Source organism: Anabas testudineus, chromosome 9, assembly GCF_900324465.2.
Source record: "Anabas testudineus chromosome 9, fAnaTes1.2, whole genome shotgun sequence".
Classification (NCBI taxonomy): Eukaryota; Metazoa; Chordata; class Actinopteri; order Anabantiformes; family Anabantidae; genus Anabas; species Anabas testudineus.
The window spans coordinates 3,841,527-3,865,297 of NC_046618.1; the positions used below are offsets into that span (position 1 = coordinate 3,841,527).

At 40.8% G+C, this 23,771-nt stretch overlaps 2 protein-coding genes across 6 annotated transcripts; one reads left to right on the top strand and one right to left on the bottom strand.

Annotated features, from left to right (window-relative positions):
* Positions 1 to 344: 344 nt before the first annotated feature.
* Positions 345 to 11,339, bottom strand: LOC113150705 (mothers against decapentaplegic homolog 2). 4 transcript variants are annotated; one of them, XM_026343339.2, is made up of 11 exons: positions 11,156 to 11,339; positions 9,731 to 10,142; positions 8,197 to 8,286; positions 7,774 to 7,967; positions 7,126 to 7,260; positions 6,713 to 6,775; positions 6,231 to 6,284; positions 5,162 to 5,374; positions 4,923 to 5,060; positions 4,383 to 4,527; positions 345 to 2,642 (listed from the first exon to the last, which is right to left on the bottom strand). In XM_026343339.2, the coding sequence occupies exons 2-11, from the start codon at positions 9,964 to 9,966 to the stop codon at positions 2,519 to 2,521; spliced, it is 1,392 nt and encodes a 463-aa protein (XP_026199124.1). In that variant the 5' UTR covers positions 9,967 to 10,142; positions 11,156 to 11,339; the 3' UTR covers positions 345 to 2,518. The 4 variants fall into 4 exon arrangements, with proteins under 4 accessions (XP_026199124.1, XP_026199122.1, XP_026199121.1 ...); XM_026343337.2 differs by having other exon boundaries at positions 6,701 to 6,775; positions 11,161 to 11,338; XM_026343336.2 differs by having other exon boundaries at positions 6,701 to 6,775; positions 11,156 to 11,338.
* Positions 11,340 to 11,824: 485 nt separating this feature from the next.
* On the top strand, positions 11,825 to 19,778 carry lrp13 (low-density lipoprotein receptor related-protein 13). Of its 2 annotated transcripts, none has more exons than XM_026342615.1 (21): positions 11,825 to 11,891; positions 12,090 to 12,245; positions 12,550 to 12,765; positions 12,856 to 13,068; positions 13,371 to 13,586; positions 13,672 to 13,904; positions 14,157 to 14,286; positions 14,438 to 14,646; positions 14,885 to 15,071; positions 15,323 to 15,535; positions 15,651 to 15,834; positions 15,923 to 16,124; positions 16,396 to 16,560; positions 16,802 to 17,002; positions 17,353 to 17,902; positions 18,013 to 18,132; positions 18,387 to 18,494; positions 18,622 to 18,855; positions 18,976 to 19,357; positions 19,486 to 19,594; positions 19,698 to 19,778. In XM_026342615.1, exons 1-21 carry the CDS (start codon positions 11,834 to 11,836, stop codon positions 19,725 to 19,727), a joined length of 4,116 nt encoding a protein of 1,371 aa, XP_026198400.1. In that variant the 5' UTR covers positions 11,825 to 11,833; the 3' UTR covers positions 19,728 to 19,778. The 2 variants fall into 2 exon arrangements, with proteins under 2 accessions (XP_026198400.1, XP_026198401.1); XM_026342616.1 differs by having other exon boundaries at positions 14,456 to 14,646.
* The last annotated feature ends 3,993 nt before the right edge of the window (positions 19,779 to 23,771 follow it).

Genomic DNA, 23,771 nt, shown 5'->3' on the forward strand with positions numbered 1-23,771 from the left:
TGTGAGTTAAAACTCATTCAAATCAATAATGTCAAGACAGTACTCAATTTGAAGTGAATGTGAATAGATGAAGGATTTATATGTGAAAAGATATTTATGCCTTACAGTTATCTTTGTGCATTTTATCTTTCATGTAATTACTTCACAAAAGATTAGTTTATTAAATATGCATTTAATTGTTAGTTGACTTTTTTTTTTTTTAATAAATGGTGTAAAAAGTAACTTCAACCTCTAAATCCAGTAAAAGTAGAACAAGATCAAAATGATTAAGTGCTTTACAGTGACACTCAGTTGTTTACAGTGACAAACATCCTTTATATGTGCAGTTAATAAACACACTCATGAATCATGAGAATAAAAATCTTTATTAGTGTTTTATGAAGTCTGCATAATATGCCACACGCCTGAGAAGCTTATGGTCAGAAAAAAAAAAAGAGAACTGCTCTATCAATACCGCCCTCTACTGGTAAAACAACTGCGACATCTACTGTACTGACTGCTTTGCAAAAGATTACTGTTAAATACACACATACTGTACTACTGTTATGTATATGTACGTCTGGTCCACGTCAGTTTTGTAATGTATTTTTTCACATTCATATGTTGTAGGCCAAAGATAAAAACAATGTAACACTGGACCCTAACATATGGTTCAGTTCCCCAAATCCAATCTCCACTAGGTGCACTTAAAGTACAATCACTAGTGCCATAAGGTAAACACATTTACACCGAAAAGAAGGGAGGGGAGAAAACCTGTTAAACTCGCAACAGCCACAAAATGACAGTAATGGCAGAGTTTAAGCTAGTAAGTCTTGTTGTACATAGTGTATTTTATAGACAGAACAAATACAATACACACATTAACACAGAATGTCCCAGTGTGCAGGCACATTTGCTCTTCTTTTCTCACGGACGAGAACGGCTCTCCTCCCATATTTTTGTAACATTTTTAAAGCCAATTATATGTTGTTGACCTTAACCCACTTGACTAAGCACCAAAAGGTTACAAGAGGTCGCGTGTGTTTTTAAAAAACAAAACAAAAAACAAACAAAAATAACAAAACAAAACATAAATGAATGGCCATTACAAAGTTTCCCATGCCTCCAGAATGATCAAAACCACTACAGGACAGAAGATTCAGGGTTTCAGACAAACAGATTTGTTGTTTTATGTACTTTAAATGCACCAGATTTCTTTGGAAAACAAAAACATAGCAAAAAACAGGGAAGAAACAGGCTACACCTTATGTGGGCAGTGATTTTTGTCCTTTTTTGTTTTAACAAAGCTGCTATGGGACATAAATTCAAACTTGGGTAAAACTAAGGAATGACTCATGCCCTCCATGTCACTTTAGAAACAACTGTGGTCTTGAAAATATTACTTTAATAAAAAGTGAACAGAAATTTTTAAGTATATTCATATATAAAATACAAGAGAATACAAAAAAGTAGCAAAACAATGGGGATATAGGCTAAAAACAGAATGGACTCATTGATACCTTCAATTTCTCCTGGTGAGACCTTTAATGCATCACCTTGGAGAGCCCCGAGACTCCCAGTGCCATGTCAAAAAAGGGAGAAAAGCTTTTGATAACAGCCGATATTATCTGGTCCCTGCCAGTGCATCCTGTATAGCCTGGTCAACATCTCTCTACTGTAGCTTCCACACGAGGCTGTTCAGTGGGGATGTGAAAACAACTAAACAAAAGACACATAGGATGCCATATAATGACAACAAAATAAACTACAGCTAGACTGAGTTTGCAGTTTGCTCAGGGTTTTTGATTTTTTTTTTCTTAAGCTTAACATTCCTATTTGTCCATTAAGAGGTATGTCTTATAACGACACACAATTTTAAGAGGAGGAGAGGGGAGGAAAAAAAAAAACAAAAAAAAAAAACAAGGGCCATGCTGGCAGAGTCGATTCAATCTAATTTCATAAACACATTGTGGCGTTTCCTTCAGAAAAGAACAGCCACCAAGGCCATCACCAAGCCACATCCCCTGACAAAAGATGGGGGCGAAGTTTCCCAGAGAAAAGTAAACTTAACATCCAGAACAATGGTTGGGGTGGGCTGGAACGAAAATTATTTTAGCATTCAAGCTCGTGTTGCTCATACAAGCAACCTTTAATACTGAGAAACTATTCACAGATATTTTTGGTATTTCCCCTACTTCCTGGACTAAAAATCAATATACATTTTCATTTGTACCACAAATAGATCTAATATTAAGGATTTAGGGGAAGAAATTTAACAAGGTGCATGACATAGATGGGTAACAAAGTGCCAAATTATTTTCTTCTTTTACTGAAAAGTCTGTATGTGTGTGCATGTGCCAGTGTGGGTGCATTTGTTCATCAGTGTGTTGGTGTGCGTTTAAAAGTTAAGAGGGATTTGGAACTGAGCCACAAATACTATGAAGTATGTTACTTCCATTTTTTCCCCATGAAAGGACTTGCAACTTCAGAATTGAATGATCTTTGTAATGGGCTGTTTTTTTGGATTTTCCTAATCTGTTTAGGACATACTGGAGCAACGTGCTGAAGGGGAACCCATTTGGGTCAGAACCTTGTCCAGCCACTGCAGGGGACCGTTCAAGTGCAGCTCGATCCAGCAAGGGGTGCTTGTGACAGTCTGCCGCCTGTGGAACAAACACATACACTTAGTGTGTGAAAAGGAGTTTCACTGTCATGCAGACAGAGTTTCACCTATAGTGTTGTATGTAGTATGTATTACTGCAGCCAGGAGGATGTTGCAGTTTATAACGTAGCTCTTAACCTAAGACTTATTATCAATTATATACACGTAACACATAATTTCTAATCATGCGACACATTGACTGACTTCAATGTGCTGTAAATGAAATGTAAATTCTGTGGAGTATTTTTTGTCTCATGTCATGTCTCCTCCCCGCTCTTCTCCGAGGAACCTCCCCTCAGAAATCAAACTGGCCATTTCCCTAAATGGCAATATGTCTCACCAAGACTTTCTTCTGCTGTGTGTTGCATGTGTGAACGCACAACCCCACACAATCAGCATGTTTACAAGCACTCAAGTAACCAGGTTACAATCGGCTTTCTCGAGAAAGTTGATTTATTAAGTGTCATGTGAACTGGAAACCTGGTTACTGTAATTGGGGTCGGGGATTAGAGAAATCTGACTTACCAAGGTAGATTTCTCTGTAAATGTGTAACTGGGTTTCTAATCGGCTTTCTGTGCATAAAAAGGGCTGCAGACACACACCATTCTACCATCAGCTGAGAGGAGCAGCTGGATGAAAGAGAAATTTTACATGGCGCTACACAATCTCATTTTAGAAATCAAGTCCCCCCCAAAAGCCAACTAAACCTGACACCAAGGTCAGAAGGAATCTTTTCTGTCTCCATACAGGTAAAAACCTGGGAACCATGCATCCAAAATCATTCCAGGGCAGAAGAGAAATCAGATTAGTCTTACCTATCCAAAAAGTGACTGTAAGTGAGGTACAAAGGAAGCAAATATCCAAGCCAAGGAGAAGAACTACAAAGTAAAGTGCTCTAGGAGGAGCAGCTTCAGTTACATGGGGTATATGTGCAAGATCTTTTTTTTAAAGGTTTTAAGGGAGGGAAAGATTTACACATCTTCTACTTTTGTATACTCGGATTTCCAGTAACCTAGTTACGCGAGTGTATGTTAATGCACCGAATGTCTGCACCAGATTCTCTAGACATTGCCAGGAGTGCATTTGTCAGAATGGCTTTGTGTAATCTCTGGTCTATCACTTCAATGCAAGGCATTTAGCAGCAAACCTGGAGGTCTGAGCTAGAAGAGACATTTGACTTCAGTCTACATCATTATTCACTGAATCACTCATTTATATTAATAAAAAATAAAAAAGAGACTATACAACACAGTACTACAGTGACATACTATGTACCTACATGGTGTATTTCATTCGTTGTTGCTGTTGTCGTTTCTGTCCTTTGTTTTTATACTGGTGTTAACTGGTTATATTATCGTTGTTGGGTGTGTAATTTAATTTAATTGTCTTGTAATTCATTTTATTTTTTCTTGTGTAGTTAATATTGATGCTGTCCACTCTATACTGCTTTTCTATACTGTTGTCCTATTTAATGTCAACTTGCTGCTGTAGACAAAAGAATTTCCCCATCGTGGGATAAATAAAGTCTATCTTATCTTATCTTGTTTACTTATCTGCCACACTCATTTGAGTAAAAATATTTTTATATACTTTACAGAAAAAAACGATGTTAATATAATTCAATTTGATTAATTAGTTGTAATGCATGTAATTAACTTGATAAAAAAAAAATTTAACAGCTCTCACGCATTAATATATGTGGTTGAAACTGCTCTTAACTTTCACAGTGTCACTGCTCACCTGTACTCAGCTCCCCAGCCTTTCACGAAGCTCATGCGAATGGTGCACATCCTGGTGAGCTGGTAGACAGCCTCAAAGCCCTGGTTGACTGACTGAGCCAGCAGGGCTGCAAATTCCTGGTTATTGAAGATTTTTAGATTACAACCTAAGAAGCAAAAATAAACAGCAAGTTTCATTCAGCATGGTTTCAATGCCTTTTCACTTTGCCTTCAGGCAAAGCATTACAATGCTTTTCTCAACCAGACTGTAAATCTGAGCACATGACATTTTTATTTTTCTGTGGGTGATGTGATAGTTTTCAGCTAGTGTCCACTGCCCTTAACATTTTGGTGAAGCCTTTCAAGCACATAGGAAGTGGGTTTCATTACAGAAAACATTTAGCTACTTTTAAAAACGTAATTTTATTTCCTGCATAATCTTCACTAATGCGGAAAAAGCTCCACATATACATGTCCCCAGGCTATCTAGTCATCTTCTGCTTACTGTCAATTTTAGATTATTTCCCACATTGCTGCAGAGGTGGCATCTTTAGCTTCATACCTGGAGGAATTTTACACACTGTTGCCGGATGCCAGCCATATCGCTGGTTGCAGTTTGGACTCTGGACAAAGATGGCGCTATCACTCAGGCACTCAGCAAACACTTCACCTCCAATGTAGTAAAGTCTAACTCCTCTTCCTGAAAACACAGACAAACCATTCAGTTACCAAGTACAATAAACATGAGATTCGTCAACATGGAAGGTCGTCTCCACATGATCAGCTCCTGTAAAGTCATACCTATGTGCCGCCGGGTCATCTCCACAGTAGCGTTCCTGTTGACATTAGAGAGAAGACCCAGGCAGAAACGCTCAGAGTTTGATGGATCTGTGAATCCGTCCACTGTGAGCGAGGGCTGCGAGGCATGGAACGTCTCCCCCACACGCTGGTTCAGCTCATAGTAGGCTATAGAGCACCAGAAGGCTGGCTCTGAGTAAGTCACCGGCTGCAGGTCTAGTGTAGAGAATCATGTCAGTGAGGTTTATCCCAGTAGTCTCTCTTTGACACAACACTGTTCAACACTGTCCGGATGAAAAATTATATCAATCCTTAGAATTCAGAGACTGATCTTTGAGTTGTGCTTGTTCTCAGTAAATGTGTTACATCTGTGGTAAATGATAGATGTATGCAGTGGTCACTCATTAATTGGTTCACTAAATGGCTGCATGGTGTGTACGTACTAAACAAACACACTAAAGGTTAATTAAGTCAGAAATGGCCAATATGAGTCATGTAAACGGTGATATGAATAGATATAGTGCATTTTAGATTTAATTAAACTTTATTGCCATGTGCAGAGTACAGGTCCAGAGCCAATTAAATGCATTTAGTATCCATGAGAGATGCAGAGAGATGGTATCATTCTTTTAGATAAAGTGCAGGTATGAGTGGGTAGGTACTATAGGGTGTGGTTCTGTAAAACTTTTTATAATAGTTAATGCATTGTATTAGAGGAGAAAGTAACGTAAACATCCATCTAATTATATAGCTAATGTACATGTACAGTTTATGTTATTCTCGAGCTAACTGCTGTGTTACTCGTGTGAATGTGTAAAAGCACTGAAGTATTCCAAGAGCACGCAAAATTGATATTTATCAATTGTAAACGAATCACCATAAATTGAATTAAAGCTTAATCAGCTCTGTACTGCAGTAGTGAAAATTTAATCAGGAGCTCATTTCTAAGCCTAGTTCCTGTGCAGGCACTGCAACTATCTGTGTATATAATACCAATCAAAATAGGAGGTATTAATATACAGTTGTATTCTGCATATGTATTGTTCCAGATGGGAGGAAATGTGCATCTTACCCATGCTGTGGTTAACAGGAGACAGAGTACTTGGGGAGAGCTCTGCTGGAGAACCTGACAAAGAAGACAGAAACTCATGAATTTGGATGGGTTCACAGGTGAAAGATTTATGATGCAACTGGTGACTGCTTTGCACAGATATAGAAAAAGAAAATATACAATACTGTAAAAATGTGTTTGCATTAGAGTTGGAAAAGAAGGTGCTGTTTATACAACAAAAGTTTTGTCTGTACATCCTGCTTAGAGGTTTGAATGATGACATTTTACAGTTTGTGCAGTATATCAATTACCTATCAAAGAACATGGCTTGCTGTTAACACATATGCCAACACCAATCATTCTGAACTAGCCATTAGGAAAACAGGGTTCATGTGCAATTTTCCAGAGCAACTCAGGGTCTAACATGCATTTGCTGTAAGGAAATGTGAGACAGACAAGGAAAAAAGGAAGGAAGTGCTAGTCTAGGGTACCTGTGTCCATACTTTGATTCATCTGCTGATCGCTGGCCTCCCCATCCTCACTGATGTAGCCTGGTGGAGGTGTTTCTACAAAAATACAAGCAGAAAACTACTTTAGCTGCGATGATAATTTAATACAACTGTTAAAGCAACCTAATTCAAGGAAATGTTTACTGTGTACTACTATTTTTTCTGAAGTGATCACACTAGTAAAAGTAGATGGATTTTGAAGCTATGATGAATCACAAACATCTTTGTCTAATACAAAACCAGTATTATGAAATAACCCCAAAACTTTACATATACAAACTAGATCTGATGTAATTCAATGTATATCAGAAACAGCGTCTTTACATCCCACACAAGCTTCAGTCAGTTTTATCTAACCCTTCAGTAGTACTTAAATATACTCCCATCAGACAAAGAGGGGAACTCACCTGGTATATAGTTGTTTGGAGGTTCGATTCCTGCAGGAAAGTTTGTGTTCTCAGGTATGGAATGAGTGTAATCATCCAGAGGTGGCAACTCTGGGAGGATTTCTGAGTGTCTTGGCACAAGAACAGGAGGCAGCACTACAGTGTTGAACCAAAGAGACGGATTAGATTCATCTTAGCTCATATTTGTTAGTTGTTTTAGGATGGTACTTACAACAAATTTCCTTTCCTGACAGCCTACCTCCAGTAGGGGTCCTTAGGCAAGACCTCCTTACATTTACCCTGCCTTGTACCTTGTACCTTACTTGTAAGTCACTTTAGATAAAAGTGTCTGCCAACTGACTGGCCAAATGTACACTAAACTGTAGCAGAAGCAGCTTTCACTGCAGATTTTAACAGTGTCCATCCCTGGAACTGTTAGAGTAGTTGCACATGAGTCTCAGCAATCCATCAAATTTATTTGATTAGTTTGTTATTGAAAAAAAACTTCATTCCTCTGCTCTGTCACTCAGGTGCCAGCACATTTTCATTAGTGAGAAGTTAAACTAACTAGTATACAGGTGACTGACAAATTCCTTCAAAATAAATGCTTTACATTCAGTGTCATTTTCCAGGTGTCAGTGGGAGCTTCCACACTGAAGCTCCTCTCACCTGGGGTCTCCACTCTCTGGTAGTGGTAAGGGTTGATGCAGACCTCGTCCTTCTTGAGGTGGAAGGCATACTCGCAGGCCTCAATGGCGCGCAACTCGTGGTGACTGTGAAGGTCCGGCCATCGCCACAAGCGGCAGTAGATAACATGGGGAAGCCCCTTCCTGTGGGAGACCTGGAGTCGGCCATCCAGGGATCTGATTGGACAGCAAACAGGAGATGGTGGTGAGACAGACAGACACACAGGGACAGGGTTGAGACAAAATATGGCCAGGTAAGGGGAGGGAAATGATTGATGGATTCGATTAAGTGGTGGCGAAAATGGGAAACAAGATGTTCTCATTGTCTGTCACTTCCAACATCGTAATGACAAGTCTCCCATATCAAAGTTGTATGCAACACCATACAATAGTTGAGGATAGTCACCTGGTTTGGTCAGGGTAGCTGTATAGGCCTGATGTATCCCACTGTTCTATCGTATTTGGTGTACTCAGTCCCCATATTTCAGAGCAATTGCTGTGCACAGAGAAAACAACAAAATAAAAACAAAAAACAAATGATAAACATGGGACATGGCTCATTCAGAAATATCAGTATGGGTAATGTGAACATTAAAAGGCCTCTTTTATTGGAGTCTTGCAGTAAAATAAAGACATCTAATTCATTTTCAGCTGTGGAAATGAAAGATGGGAACTTCAAATAAGAGAAGCCTTTTTGACAGAATTGAGGAAAAAACAGAAGATGGAATTTTCCAACACACACAATGAGTGAGACAAAGAGCATTCTTCAACAGTGTGGCTTTGTATCGAACACTGAAAATAACTCAAAACCTTCTCACTACATTCACAACTTATCTGAAGACATTCAAATAAACATTTGGAGACACAATGGCACAAAAGAGAGTAAAAATGGAGGAGACAACCTTGGAAAAAAAAATATTTCTGACATTCTCAAAACATTTACAAGAAAATGGCCAAATAAAATAAGAAATTAAAACATTAAATGAGAACCAATGAGTTGTTGCTTCTGAATAACAGGACAATAACAAACTCTACATATCAGATTCCACAAATATACACGAACATATACTAAACTTTAAACTTTAGTGGGATCTCCTCTATCACTCAAAATTAAAATGATCTTCATTACAGACTTTGAAACCAACTTTTGCAGCAGCCACAGCCAAATCTCAAAGGGTATTTTACTGAGTGGTTATGGTATTGATTTGTTGAATGGGTTCCCGCCATAGTAGCAAGCAAGCTTCTCAATTACAATGAAAATACACCAATTTAGGTATGGCTGGTGGAAATACCCAAATCTGGCACTGTTTTGGTTTCATAACATCCTAAAATAAATAATTTCATTCACATTGAGCCAGTCACTGTATCTTTACAATTGTAACAGCACAGCCTAGAACAGTTCTCAGGCGATAACAACCAGCCCACTATCTATAGACATACAAACATCTGACGTGGTACTTGGCGGCACATCAGTGAGGAATGAATCAGTTAACACAGTGTTCCCACTGAATGTGAGTCTGCCATCAAGGCTGGCTGGCTGATAAAGAGAACATCTTCTCTCAACCTTTAATCTCTTTCCCCATGAGAGTAATACTGTCTGTAAATGTAAACTCCAAGTACAGTTGTAAACAGTGATTTGATTAATCCTCAGCTCATCTCTAATAATAATTTTAAAAATAAGTATGTTCTGATATTCTGCATCCCTGCTTTTATCCCTAACTAAACCATTTCATATGTACACAACTGCAATTCTCAAAGAAGATGATGAAGAGAGAAATTAAAAAGAGAAGTACAAGAATACCACCTGCTAACAGCTCATGGTTATATGGTTTTCTACTAGGAAGAGGTCTATATTAAGCATATGTGCAGAAACATTTGTAACAGGAGCAGCCTTTCCTCTGTCCCTAGTTTTCAGAGTAATAAAGTGTTGGGCAGTGTACCTGGGGATAGTGACACACTTGGTGTTGCAGTTCTGTGTGGTGATAGCTTTCTCCAGCTCATCCAGCTGGCCTGTCTTCTTTAGCTTCTTCACTAAGCTCTTCACAGCCTTCTCGCACCATTTCTCCTCTTGGCCATTCTGCTCTCCACCGCCCGCTCCGCCAGGGCCGCTGGTCGACTTTTTCCAGCCTAGCAGTCTTTTCACCACAGGAGGGGTGAACGGCAAGATGGAGGACATCTTAGCTGGACAAGTCGAGAGTCTCCAGAGGACTCAACACAAGCTTTTATTCACACAGACAGAGGGGACCTTGAGCAACAGTTTGGGCCCTTGCTCTGATGGGGCCCCCTCTAGTGACGAGTGAGTCACAGTGTGAAAGCCAGTGCTAGCAATGTGTATTCACAAGAGATGGACACCTTAGGAGAAAAGCACACACAAAGTCAATTACCAAAAACAAAACTTGGTATAGAAACATAACATCTAGCTTCATAATAAAGCTAGATGTTGAGAGAGATCAATTAGCGGAAGTGAATTAAATAGTATGGCTGTTTTGGCAGTGGCATTGCTGACACAACTGCCTCTTGCGTGAAGTAAAGCATTCGGTTAAGTTGAACGAGCAGAAATGTCCACTTGACGTTTACATGTCAAACACTGCTCGACATCTAGGCTAGCTAGCTTGTAAACTTACAAAGTTAAACAACGGCGTGTGTCTCATACTGTTGCATTTCGCGCACAGACGCTATCACGACCAGCTGTTATTGGACACAATGAAAGAGTCAGTGAACGACATCAAATAAACGACTACAAGAAGAGTATTATGTGACAGGCCCACCAGTGCTAACATCAACTGGCTTGGGAAGGCCGGCTACTAGCTACCTGATGGGGAGGGGGGGGCTGTTTCACTCAAATCACAACAATAAGTTCACTAGCGTTAGCAAGTGCTTAAGTGATGAAACGGTCTAACTAAAAAACGAAAAGCTATAGTTCACGTAACTGTTTACATCGGGGAAACCAGAGAAGTCTCATCTAGCTTGGTCAGCTAACGTTAGCTTAACTAAGCTAGCTGCCAGCTTGTTATCAAAAATCCTTTTGTTGTGATCCACGAAAACCTCCTATGCGCAACAGTCAAGTCGCGCTACTTTGCTACCAAACGTCAGCTTGTCAAACAAATCCCGGTTGTAGCAGCTAATCTAATACCACAAAAGGTCGCGCTACGAATCTAAACAGTTCTGTGTTTTATGTCAATGAAGCTAGTGCATGTTTGTGGCTTTTACTAAAATAAAAGCACCAAAATGAGTTAACAGCTAGCATCTTGGACGAACTCTTCCAAACTGAGCTCTGGCTCCCGCTGGCTAACGGAGCTACAGCTCTCACACAAAACAACATGTTTCAAAGTCGAGAAAGCAGCTCGAAGCACTTCAATAGTTACCCCACTTTAAAAGTCCGGAGCTCCAGTTTTTCAGAAAAACATGTGCACAGCCTTTTCAACGCCTTGCCGACATAAAAGAGCCTGAGCTGTACTAAACTGGAGCTAATTTTGACAAGGTTTGCTGGCTCTTCTCAAGTTGCTACCAGTGCTACTGAAGCTAGTTAGCTAGGTTTGGTAGAGCGGAACAACATAGCAACCCTGAAGGGAACATGCTAGCTCTTAATCCCTCCTATCCCCCGACACTGATTGGAGGATCAGGAGCCGAGTGGCAGTGAGTAGTGGTTGATGTTCTTGACGATCCTGTTTGTTTATTAGACAGCATGGTGCTACATCTGTCATTCACACAAGTCTGGATGGGAAAGCAACTTTTATTCAGCATGTTTACAGGACATTAACTCATTATTTAGCCTTTTCAACAAAATAGAGTGGTTGATTTAAAGCAAAAATACAGTAATAAATAGATATAATTAAAAATTAGATATAGCTATTTATTCTTTTCCATTTATATGCGATAATATCTCATAAAACAACTACTGAGAACAATATATTCAGACTATGCCAAGAAACAATAGCTCCGCCCACTCAGGTGTTCAATTAGATGATATCGGCCTCACCTGGAAACATGATAAAACGCTACACTTGAACCGCTGGCAGGATTTGGTCGGTTGTGTTTTATCTATGGCGATGGGTAGATGTTTGTTTCTTGTGTTCTTGCAAGTGTCAGTGTCGTTGCAAGGTGAGCCAGATGTAGCTACCATGTAGCTGTCTACGAAAATATCCTGATTATACTGTGTGTAAGAAAAAAATACTCTGTTTCTCAGTGTAGACACAGAATGAGGCATGCATTCATGTATTATCATGTGTGGTCATCATCTTTTTTGCACTCTGGGCATTAAGTACAACTTATTAATTTCTGTTTGCTTGATCCAAGCAGTTATTTCAGAGGCAACAACTCCTTTGAAGTGCAGACTGGATGCTAAACTGTGCGAGGATGGCTTAAAGTGTGTCCTCTACAGACATGTGTGTGATGGAGAGCCCCACTGCAGGGATGGTTCAGATGAAAAAGACTGTGCATCTGGATGTGATGAAAGTATGAGACTATAGTCACTTACCATATGCCTTCTGAGGTTTATTTTGAACAAATCTCTTAGATAATTGGTCTACACTAAAAGAAACGGAATAGTTAGTAGTCAGATTTATTTGGCATAATGTCACATTTATGTGTTGAATGAGTGATTATCTTTGTATAATCCAGCTTTTGCAGTGCACACTGGTTAAATACCTTGTGTTCAAGGTGACAGTAATTTAAATGCAAGTGTTTATGACATGCAATAAACTTGTGAAGGTGAAAATCATTAATTGTCTCATACTGTCAAATATCTGCATTCAAAAAGATCAGTTCCCGTGTGAGAATGGGAACGAGTGTGTAGACCAGGACCAGGTTTGTGATGGCGTACCCCATTGTCACGACCGTTCTGATGAACTGCAGTGTTCGAAGCAAACTGAGGGCTGTGTTCACCACTGTGACAACGGGAACCGCTGCTTGCCTGCAAACGTCCTCTGTGACACGGTGAAGGACTGTTTAGATGGCACAGATGAGGCCAGTTGTGGTAGGTTGAATCAATTAAAGAATATATGTCAATAACATTCATATAGTCTTGAATCCTAATGTTTGTTGATCTTGTTGGTCTCTCCATCAGAAGACTCGGAGGAAAACAAATATAAAAAGGAAGAAGGGACTGGTACAACCTCTGTACCTGCTGCCTCGGTCGGTTCATCTCTCAAGTGTTCTTTGGGCTCCAAACCCTGCAGAGACAATGTAGAGTGTGTCCTCTACAATCATGTCTGTGATGGAGAAGCAGACTGCAGCGATGGCTCAGATGAAGATGAATGCTTATCAGTATGTGAAACAGGTAACAGAGGGGTTGGTTTGTGGGTTCGATCTTCTGTACATTGGTTTACTGACTTCACACTAGGATTATTGGTAACTGCAACTGTATTGATCTGAATAACATCAGAACACATGAATGTGATGTGATATTGGAAATGATGTATTGCACTGAGACTACAAACGTGATTGTGATGCATTAATCATTAACAAATGGTACTATGTGTAACACTGAAATGACTATATTGTGCAGAAAATTATGACGCGTTCACAGGATTATTTAAGGCCAACTGTTAGAACACTGATTATGCCACCTGTTTTCTGCAGACCAGTTCCAGTGTGCCCATGGGAAGAAGTGCATAGAGCACAGCCAGGTGTGTGATGGTATACCACAGTGTCAGGACCGCTCAGATGAAGTGGGATGTGCCAAGCACATGGAGGGCTGTGCTCACCAATGTGACGACAAGAGCCGCTGCATTCCTAGCAGCTTCCTTTGTGATGGAGAGAAGGACTGTTGGGATGGCAGCGATGAGGCCAACTGTGGTATGTTTTTTTTTTTTTCTAAATTAGGAAAATAATACTTATAGACTGAATTAATCAGCTTTTCTTGTTACATTTGCCCCCTGAGGTGCTGAGGAGGGCTGTAGTACCACTGAGTTTACATGTACCAGTGGTCAGTGTGTGTCGGGCACAATGCGTTGTGATGGTCACCCAGATTGCTGGGACCGCTCCGATGAGGAAAGCTGCACTAAAGCACCGGTCTGCACTACCAAACACCGCTGCCCACATAGCAAAGAGTGTCTGGTGCAAGAGTGGATCTGTGACGGAGACCAGGACTGCAAAGATGGCACAGATGAGAAGGTGCATGTTGAGGGCAAAATCAAACGTTTGCTGGGCAAAAGTAGATATTCAAGGCAAAGGTCAGAGTCGGAACACATCAAGATGTCAGTTTCTGTGTCGCTTAAGAGGACTTCATTTACACCAATTCTTGATGTAGTGGTTTAAAGTAAGGTACTGTAAGGGTCTTGACACTACCCTCGCCTCCCTGTTGTCTCAAAGTTTAAATTGTACTAGCTTAGTTGAGACATAATAATCCTTTGGTTTCTTTTACAGGACTGCCCTGTGGCTCCACTAACCTGTGGTAAGTTTCAGTGGTCATGTACATCCAAGACCAAGTGTGTCCCCATATCCTGGAGGTGTGATGGCATGAAGGACTGTGACGATGGCAGTGACGAGACTGAATGTGAGTAGTTGTTAATTATAGAAAAAGACTTGGAAAATGAACAACCCTTTATTGCTACTGTTAGTTCCAAGTAAATAGATGAGGGTTTTTCTTTATACCAAACTGTTGCTGAATATCTACTAAATTCTGCATTAAACATGAAAATGGTGAGTGTGTGTGTGCGTGTCAGGTGGGGTGGTGACGTGCCTCCCTCACCAGTTCCAGTGTGGCAGTCATGAGTGCCTGGATCCAGTCCTGGTGTGCAATGGCATTATCAATTGTGCAGACGGCTCAGATGAGGGAGGCAGCTGCCACATAACCTGTACAGAGGCAGATGATAGACGCTGCTCCAACAGCTGCTTCAGCACTCCACAGGGAACGGTGAGGATCCTGTCCTTTACACTGCAGAGGGCTTCAAGTTAACTAATTAAGTCAAGGTCTGTCCTCCAAATCATCAACTTCAAATTGATAAACCACAATATGACGTTTCTGGATAAACAAGCCTTTTTTTATGGTAAAACTGTGGTGAGAATGATGAAATCAATTTATTGACTGACTGCTACATACACACATAAGTTTATCTATGTTGCAGCTCCTTTAACATTTATTTCTTGTGTAGCGTTGTCACTGTGCAGCTGGGTTCAGACTCCTGGAAGACGGGCAGACCTGCATTGATGTTGATGAGTGTGAAATCCAGGGCTCAGGTGTGTGCAGTCACCTGTGCATCAACACTCCTGGCTCCTACCAGTGTGAATGTCATCCAGGCTATGTGATGGAGGCTGGTGGACAACAATGCAAGATCACAGGTGAAGTCTTTTTGCAGCTCACATTTAGTACACAGATTGCACAGTAATACAGTACACAGTATGTTAAAATTTCTAGTGACGCTACCTAAAAGTCAGATTAGTCTTAATCTCAGATGGTAATTTGAGTATCATTTTGGCACAGTGAATCAATAAATACATCTCCACAGATTGTCCGGCCATGTTTGAGAGCACAAGCAGAAAGGAATCGGTGAGACCAATTTACATAGTATTTTCATTTTCTCATCCTTCAGGTGAACCCTTCTTGTTATCATCTGTTCAAACAGACCTCTTCATGGTTGGGCTGCTTAGTGGCAGCTTAGATGTGTTGTCTTCCTCTGCCAAGAAGGCCATCCTGTCTCTGGACTACGACTGGAGGGAGCAGAGAGTCTACTGGGTCACTTTGGACACTGAGAGCATCAGATGGTCCTCACTAGACCAGAAGACCACAGGAATTCTAGTTAAAGGTTGATATAACACAAATGTCTTTTTGCAGCATAATGTGCCTCTGTCAACATTAACAAACTATAGATGTTAGAGTAGTGCACATAAGGATGTTCAAGACATGTGATGTTTCCACAGGAGTTCGAGCTGATTCTGTAGCTGTCGACTGGCTTGGCAGGAATCTGTACTGGATTGATGGGGTGAACAGTCAGGTTGTTGCCATCAGGCTTGCCACAACCACTGTAAATTCACTGGACCACAGTGTCATCCTGGATGAAGACCTCGATCAGCCCCGCTCTCTTGCCATGCTACCACAAAAAGGGTCGGCATGAATTTACTTCACTCTCAAAACATTCTAAAATCTTGACAAAAAACCTAAAGGTGAGAATCCATCCCAATTCTTGGACTAGGTTGATGTTCTGGACAGAGATTGGTAATATAGTGAAGATAGAGCGTGCTGGCATGGATGGGTCAGAGAGAAGAGCCGTGGTGAACTCCAGCCTCGGCTGGCCTGGTGGTGTTGCTGTGGACACCATTTCTGACAGAGTTTACTGGACAGATGAAAGGCTGAGGGCGATCGGATCTGCGACACTGGACGGAGATGATATTCGGGTAAGCTACCTTGGGAGGGAGAGTGCAATTGTCAAACTATTAAGCTTTGAAAATGGGCATCTCTGTAGATTTCAGATGAGGTCATTCAAAATGGTGCTGCACATCAAACTGACAAGAAATGGTGCTACTCTGACAAGAAAAAACTAATAAAACCTTCTTTCTGCATGCATGCATTTTTATAAATAAATAAAAAAAGACTTAATATATTATTTTATATATTTAAACATGTTACATGCTTTTCTTGACACTTGGGTATAAATGTCATTTTCAGATACTACAAATGAAAGAAACCACCAATCCATTCTCCCTGGCAGTGTTGAATGACATGCTCTACTGGTCGGATGCCAGGCAGCGAACAGTGCGGGGTGCACACAAAATCTCAGGCAAAAACCACAAAGTTCTCTTAAAAAGGCCGAGACAACCTTTTGGTGTAAAAGTGAGTAAAATATCCAGTTTGAGATGAATACAGCTTGAAATGGGGCTGGTGCTCTATGACTGAGACACGGTAGGAAGAACTGCAGTGCACACAGTAGCTTGATAAATGGTACATGCATTCTAATATTGTGTGTGTGTGTGTGTGTGTGTGTGTGTGTGTGTGTGTGTGGGATTGCTTAATTAAAAAAACAAACAAACTTACATCTACTTTATCCTTCCCACTTACCCTGTATGGTTTGCAGATCATCCATCCATCGCTCCAGATGGGCATTGAGAGCCCCTGTGAGAAAATGGACTGTTCCCACATGTGTGTTTTGGCACCGGGACCCACGGCTGTGTGCAAATGTCCCTCTGGGCTGTTACTGGCTAAGGATGGATTGACCTGCTCCACTCTGGTCAATTCAGCTTTCTTGCTGATGCTGTCTCCCTCCACTGTCACCCAGGTTTTGCTACAATTTGTAGTTGCACTACATCAACATTGCATTGATTCAACAGAATATCATTTAAAGAAATATTTTGAAAAATGAAATTGATACTAGTTATTTACAGTAAATATAAAGTTTACCAGTTTGCCTAGCAAAAAAAATGTAGGAGGGGGGAACAGAAGTTATGTTGTGTTAATATATTCAGTACTAAACCTGAGGTGTAAAAACATTCCCTGTGGTTATGTGTCAAACTATTTCAAGTGAGTTTTTGCTGGGATTTTTTAAAACATGGCTTTAAATTACATGAACACATTTTCTATGCATATTAACATTTTAAAAAAATTATTGAATTCCCAATATTTCTGTAGCTCTACTTGCAGTCCCGACACACAGCAACAGAGCTGAAGGGCTGGCCTGAACACTTGGCTCTACAGGTGCCCAATGTCAATGAAGCTGCCATTATGGACTACAGCCTACGTGACCACACGCTCTTCTTGACGGATGATGGCACAACTTCACTGAGCTCCTTCAAATTGAAGGACTCAGACTTGGTCTCCCAAGGCCAGATTCTGAAACTCCTGGGTGACACCATCACTGCCATGGCCTTGGACTGGGTAACACTGAACCTCTACTGGAGCAGCAGCAAGCAGCCCCGCCTGCAGGTCACCTCCATCACAGGTGCACACACTGCTGTTCTCATAAAGGAAGGGATTAGAAGAGTGAGGTCCATCGCTCTGCATCCTCTGAGCGGGAAAGTTTGTTTCACCAACCTGGGCTGGCAGGGTACAGGTATCATGGCTGCTATAGAGTGTGCCAACATGGATGGCTCTGGGCGGAGTGTGGTATGGAAGAATGCTGTCCAGCCCACATCTCTGGTCTTCACCAATAGCGGAGAAATGATTCACTGGGTTGACACTAGTAAGACTTTTAGTTTGTTTTTTAATGTGTGTACAACAATGTGAAGTTTTGTTTAATATAATTATGAGTTTCCATTTTAAAAAGTGTTAACAACTTGGATTCTTTGCCAGGTTTAGGGATCATTGGCTCGGTCCAGGTTAATGGATCTGGATACAGGGAGTTGAAGTCTGCTTCTGGCCTGGCTGCTGTGACTCTGAGTGATGACACACTGCTCTGGATGACTGTTGGTGGTAATGGCCCTCATACTAAAGCCTATACTTAAAATGAAGTAGTCAATAATACCATATTGTGTTGCTTAATGTGTGCCACAATTAGGAGTTGGTGCCAACATCATTTTATCTGTGAATTATTCATTGCACAGTTTTATACAGTCAGTAATTCAAAATGTCAGTGATTCAAGAAAATACCTGCCTCTTGCATCCTGCAGCATCTTACCTTCTCTGTATATTTTATATTTTTAATGGAGCATTTTTCCCCCCTTCAGACAAGACCAGGCTCTGGTACAGAGATGAGCAGCATCAGAACAAGTTGTGGTTTGAGGTTGGCACCCAAGTGCTGGGCCTGAAGGCATTCAGCAAGTCCAGTCAGGCTGGTATGTAAGGACACCTAGGGCAAGTTTGCTTGCTCTTAATATAGAGAAGCCTGTGTGGAGTTTTTCTCATTATATATCTGATGTGAAAACACAAACTCTGGCCAATTGAGCATCCAATTGTTGACAGGTTCTAACCAATGCACAAACAACAATGGTAACTGCCAGCACTTATGCCTTGCCACCCCGGGAGACAGGACATGCAGATGTGGCCATGACCACATCCTTGTAAATGCCACCCACTGCAGCCCCGAGCAGCGCTGCCCAGCTGGTAGCAGGCTTTGTCTGGATCAACTCTCATGCCAGCTTGTAGAGAAGTTCTGTAACGGACATGTGGACTGCTTGGACCACTCAGATGAGAACTGTGAGTCGGTTTAAAAAAAATGCAAGAAGAATTGGAAAGCACTGTCATGATACACTTGGGTAGCTGTAAACACACCTTAAATTTGAACCTAAAAAAAATATTTTTCACTTTTTTTCTTAGGTGTCAGCCTGAAGCAAAGGTCAAGACTCAAGGACCCTGCTCCCACACAGCCTCACACCTCCTCCTCTTCTCCCTCCCCTGCTCTCTCTCTGCCTGAAAGCATGGACCTGAACGCCACCCTGAATGTCAGCAGCCAGCACATGAACCTGAACAGCCAGCAGTGCAGCCAGAGACGTTGTAGTGGCAACGGGCACTGTGTGGATGTTGATGGGGACACTGCCTGTGTGTGTTCACTGGGTTACAGAGGGGATTCCTGTCAGAGCCGCCTACTGAAGACTGTGCAGGGTCCTATCGTCTATGGCGCCGCAGGGCTCTGTGCTGGAGTGGTGGTCATTGCTGTGATGGCATTTCTGGTCAAGAGGAAGAAGAGTACTAACATGAGGTTTTTCAGATTCATTAATTAATGAAACACTAGGCATATTTCATAAAATATACAGGGGGGAGTGTTAATTTGCCATGAAGCAACACTATACTATATAGAGCTACTATATTTTGATTTCCTTCCTGAAGGAGAGCTAACCCAACAGCAGTAAAGGAAACCAGCATGACTGACCTGGAGAACAAAGCTGAGATCAACCCCAGTATCCAAACTGCCCCACTAGAAACAGAAGCACCAGAGGTGGGGCTCCCTAAGAACTAACAGAAATCTAAACTAGTAGGTTCCCAGTTTGTCTTGCTGTGCTTGTGGGATGACATTCTGGCTTTACTTTCTTTCTCTGCAGGAAGCGGCAGTGGTATCTTCTGTGGACTGAGGCTGATTTATGGGGAAGCTACTTTTTAAATAAACAATCAGCATTTTCCACCGTTTCCTGTGTATTTCAGCATTGTTTACTGTCAGCCTATTAATGTAGTTTTTTTATGACAAGGAAGGGGGAGGAGGCTAATAGGCATAGGAAGTAAAAGAAATTTAAATTAAGACCTGGGAAGAGGGACCACAAGTGCAAAAAATGCCTTACACTTTTTTTTCTGAGGCGTGAAGAGACTGGGACGGCCTTGATCCAAACACACTCTTTTCCACTTGTGTAACCAAACGTTAAGAGTTGGTTTAAGAACTTTCAAACACGGTTTGAAATAGTTTCCTGAAGTTTCGTTTAACAGTCCTCTAACTGATATGGAGAAAAATGCCAAATACTCACTACAGCGAAGCTGGAAACAGAATTGATATACTTGACTCTAAATCTGTCACTTAAATCTTCAGAGTAGATGCCCTGAAACTGATAAATTGCAATAGTTGCCCCTCTACCTACACTAATTCATGAAGTCAGTCATCACTAAACTATTCAGACCCCCGTTTGTTTTAATGATTCCAAACGTGCAAGCCCCTACATAAAGTCTCGTAATTCATACTTTGACAGGACAAAAACCAAAACCTGAAGTCTGAGGAGCTCGACCTCCACAATAAAACTGCAGCCAAGAGGAGATCAGGGCAATGGTACAAAATAATTTCTAAAACTTTGAATGTTCCCAGTAGCAGTGACTTCAATACCTGGCCAATGGAATAAGTGTGGAACTGCCAGATCTCTATAAGTTTGGTTATTGAACCAAACCTTTCAACACATTTGTGAACACATTTCACATGCTGCTGCTGCTCCACTCTAAACTATACATTTTTATCACAGCATGGAGTCTGTGTGGATAGGTCTTAATTAGGCTTGCACATCAGGCCCATCCATCTACAAATTCTCCTTAAAATACCTTAAGCTTTACAGGGCTGGCTGCTGAGAAGCATCCCCACAGCATGATGCTGCCACCACTGTGTTTCACAGTGGGGATGGTGTGTTTGTGAATATGCAGTGTGTGTGGTGTGTGCCAATCAAAGTGTCTTGTCTGATGGTCAAAGCACCATTTTGGTCTCATCAGACCAAAGAACCCTCTTCCACTGGACCATGGAGTCTTTCACATATCTATTGATGAACTCAAGTGATGATTTAACACAAGTTTTCTTCAACAGTGTCTTTCTCTTGTCACTCACCCTTTAAGCTTCGACTGGTAAAGAACAACAGTAGTTGTATGTACAGTCTCTCCTATCTCAGTTGCTGAAACTTGTAACTCCCTCAGAGTAGTCATCGGTGTGTTAGTGGCCTCTCTCACTAGTCTCCTTGCACGGTCACTCAGTTTGTGTGGATGGCCTGTTCTAGGCAGATTTAGACATGTGCCATATTCCTGTCATTTCTTGATGATGGATTTTACTGAACTCCAGGGGGATGTTCAGGGCCTTTGAGATTTTTTTTGTATCCATCCTCTGACTTATGCTTTTCAATAACCTGTTCTCTGAGTTCCTGGGAGTGTTCTTTTATCTTCATGGTGTAATGGTAGCCAGGAATACTGAATAACCAGTGACTGGACCTTCCAGGCACAAGTGTCTTTGTACTGTAATCACTTGAGACACATTCACTGCACTTAGTTGATCCCCATTTCACTAACTGTGGGACTACTAGCACCATTTTTTTTGTCAAAGTTGATTGAATCATGATTGATTTATGTCAATAAAAGGATGAATCATCCAAGGGGTGAATACTTTTTATAGGCACTGTAAGTATGCCTTGGTCTGGCACCACCACGGTGCTGGTATGCTGGCATGTTGCTGTCACTGTAAATAAAAGAATTATAAATATAACACTTATTTACTGGGCTCAGTAGTCTGTTTCTGTGGACAAATGTCACATTTAACTGATTGCTAGACAAACTGTAGAATTAGTGGATATTGTGGCAGACTGAGGTATACATTGAAGAAAAAAAATCTTTGTTTGTAGTAGGGCAGCTTTCTTTGTTAGTGTGATGAGTTTGCACGATGATGAGACACTGCCAAAAACCCGTGACGTGTATTTAAAACAAATTCTTTCCATTGTTTGCTCCAAAACCACAAAACACATGTTTACTTTGCATATAATTATGAATAGGCCCCTGTGGTACTTCCTCTCTTACCATCTTACCATTAAGACTTTTAGCACTGTTTAATTTGAATATGTCTGGGGGAGTGTAATGATTTAGTTTTAGTTGTTTGTGAGTCAGAGCTGGAATGAATAATGTCAGTGATATGAAGCAGATGTTGAATTACTGGTTGACTGTACCCACACATATCAACAGCCATATAAATGCAAGACTAACAGAAATAAGCATTGATTGTATTGCTTTCGTTAAGAGTTGAGACACCTTAGAATTGGTTTGACTTTACTTGAGGTGAGCTGGGACAAGAGGACACTAAACAAGGTAAGTCTAAAAGAAAAATAGCATGATTATTCTAACGTGTCATATTTCCCAAATTTTCTCTATTACACTTGCAATACATTAGTTAAATTTTAAGTATTTTTTTTTATTTCTCTTATGTTGCTACATGCTTTTGTTAATATGTATGTCATATTTCCCCATTGTGGGACTAATAAAGGTTTTCTTATCTTATAAACACAGATGACCAATCAAATTTAATGGCTTTTGTATTGCAAAAAGTATTACAACAATGTAAAAATATAAATATAAAATGTATGCATTCAGAGTATTATTTGAACACAGTAAAAGTATTTATTGGGCAGGATGATGTTTACAGTATTTATTGAATTCTTAATAAAACTGATATATTAATGTGTGAGTAGTATTATATTGTAGCTGTTTAAGGGGAAGCTGATTTAAGCTTTAATATATTACTGAATAGATTAACATGTAAAATCTTCAATCTTGTAAATCTGACTGAAATTATGAAAAGGTTTATTTAAAAAGGTTGAAATATTTACAATTTAAAGGATTTAGCTCTAAACTAAAAGGACTTCATAACAGATTTTTTTCACTGAGAATCACATTTCACAAACTGATATGCTTTTTATGAAGAAATCCCTGGAAGATATTTCAAATCAATAGTAAATGTAGTGGTGTGAATATTAGAGTATAGCATTACATTAAAAATTAAATTAAAAAACAGTACTTTGTTATATTTGACTGAAATGGTGCAGTGCTCATGCTTTATTTGTTACAGCTAACTGACGAAACTAAGCTATGGCAATTCTACAGACTACACTTTGTGTGGTCCTCATGGTGACTTTAGCAACATCTAAACCAGTGAGTTGCTCTGATATTCTGCTCTTACATTTATACCACTGTAATGCAGTGTAAGAGGACTTGTGACATTCTTTCTTATGAAAACAGGTTTGTCTCAGTGAGGGTGACGATTCAGCCAAGTCATCGGAGTCCAGTGAAGCCAATTCATCAGAGGAGGCTGCCACTCACACTGAGCCTTCACAGGAGCCCCTGCAGCCAGCATTAACAGACACAGGCATTCCTAATGCTATGGAGGAGACAGACCCCCAGGACACTGCAGCTCCACTTCCTTCTGTAGACTCTGGGCTTTCTCCATCCACACACAATACTTCAGATCCTGAGGACCCACAAACCTCCACTGATGCTTTACAGCTCATGCCAGATGACCCTTCACAAACTGCTCCGGGCACAGACCTCTCTCAGCATATGGCTGATAATAATCCTGCAGCTATGGCTGACACTGTGCACATTCAACCAGATGCAGAGGTCTCACTAACCTCAGGGGTTGCAGAAACAGATCGGCCGGAGATCGTGGGTACTTGTGGCACAAATCCACCACCAATCACTAGCACATACCAAGGATTCCCCAAGGGGGCCACCCCTCCCTTTCCACCACACATCATCAAACCAACATCACCATTCACCACAGCCGCACCCATGCCAATCCCCTTTAGCACTGCCCTGACCGGTGTTCCTGTTTGTTTCACTTTCCAGCTGTCGACCTCTGAGCCAGATCCACCCAGAGGAGACAACATGTAAACCAAAGA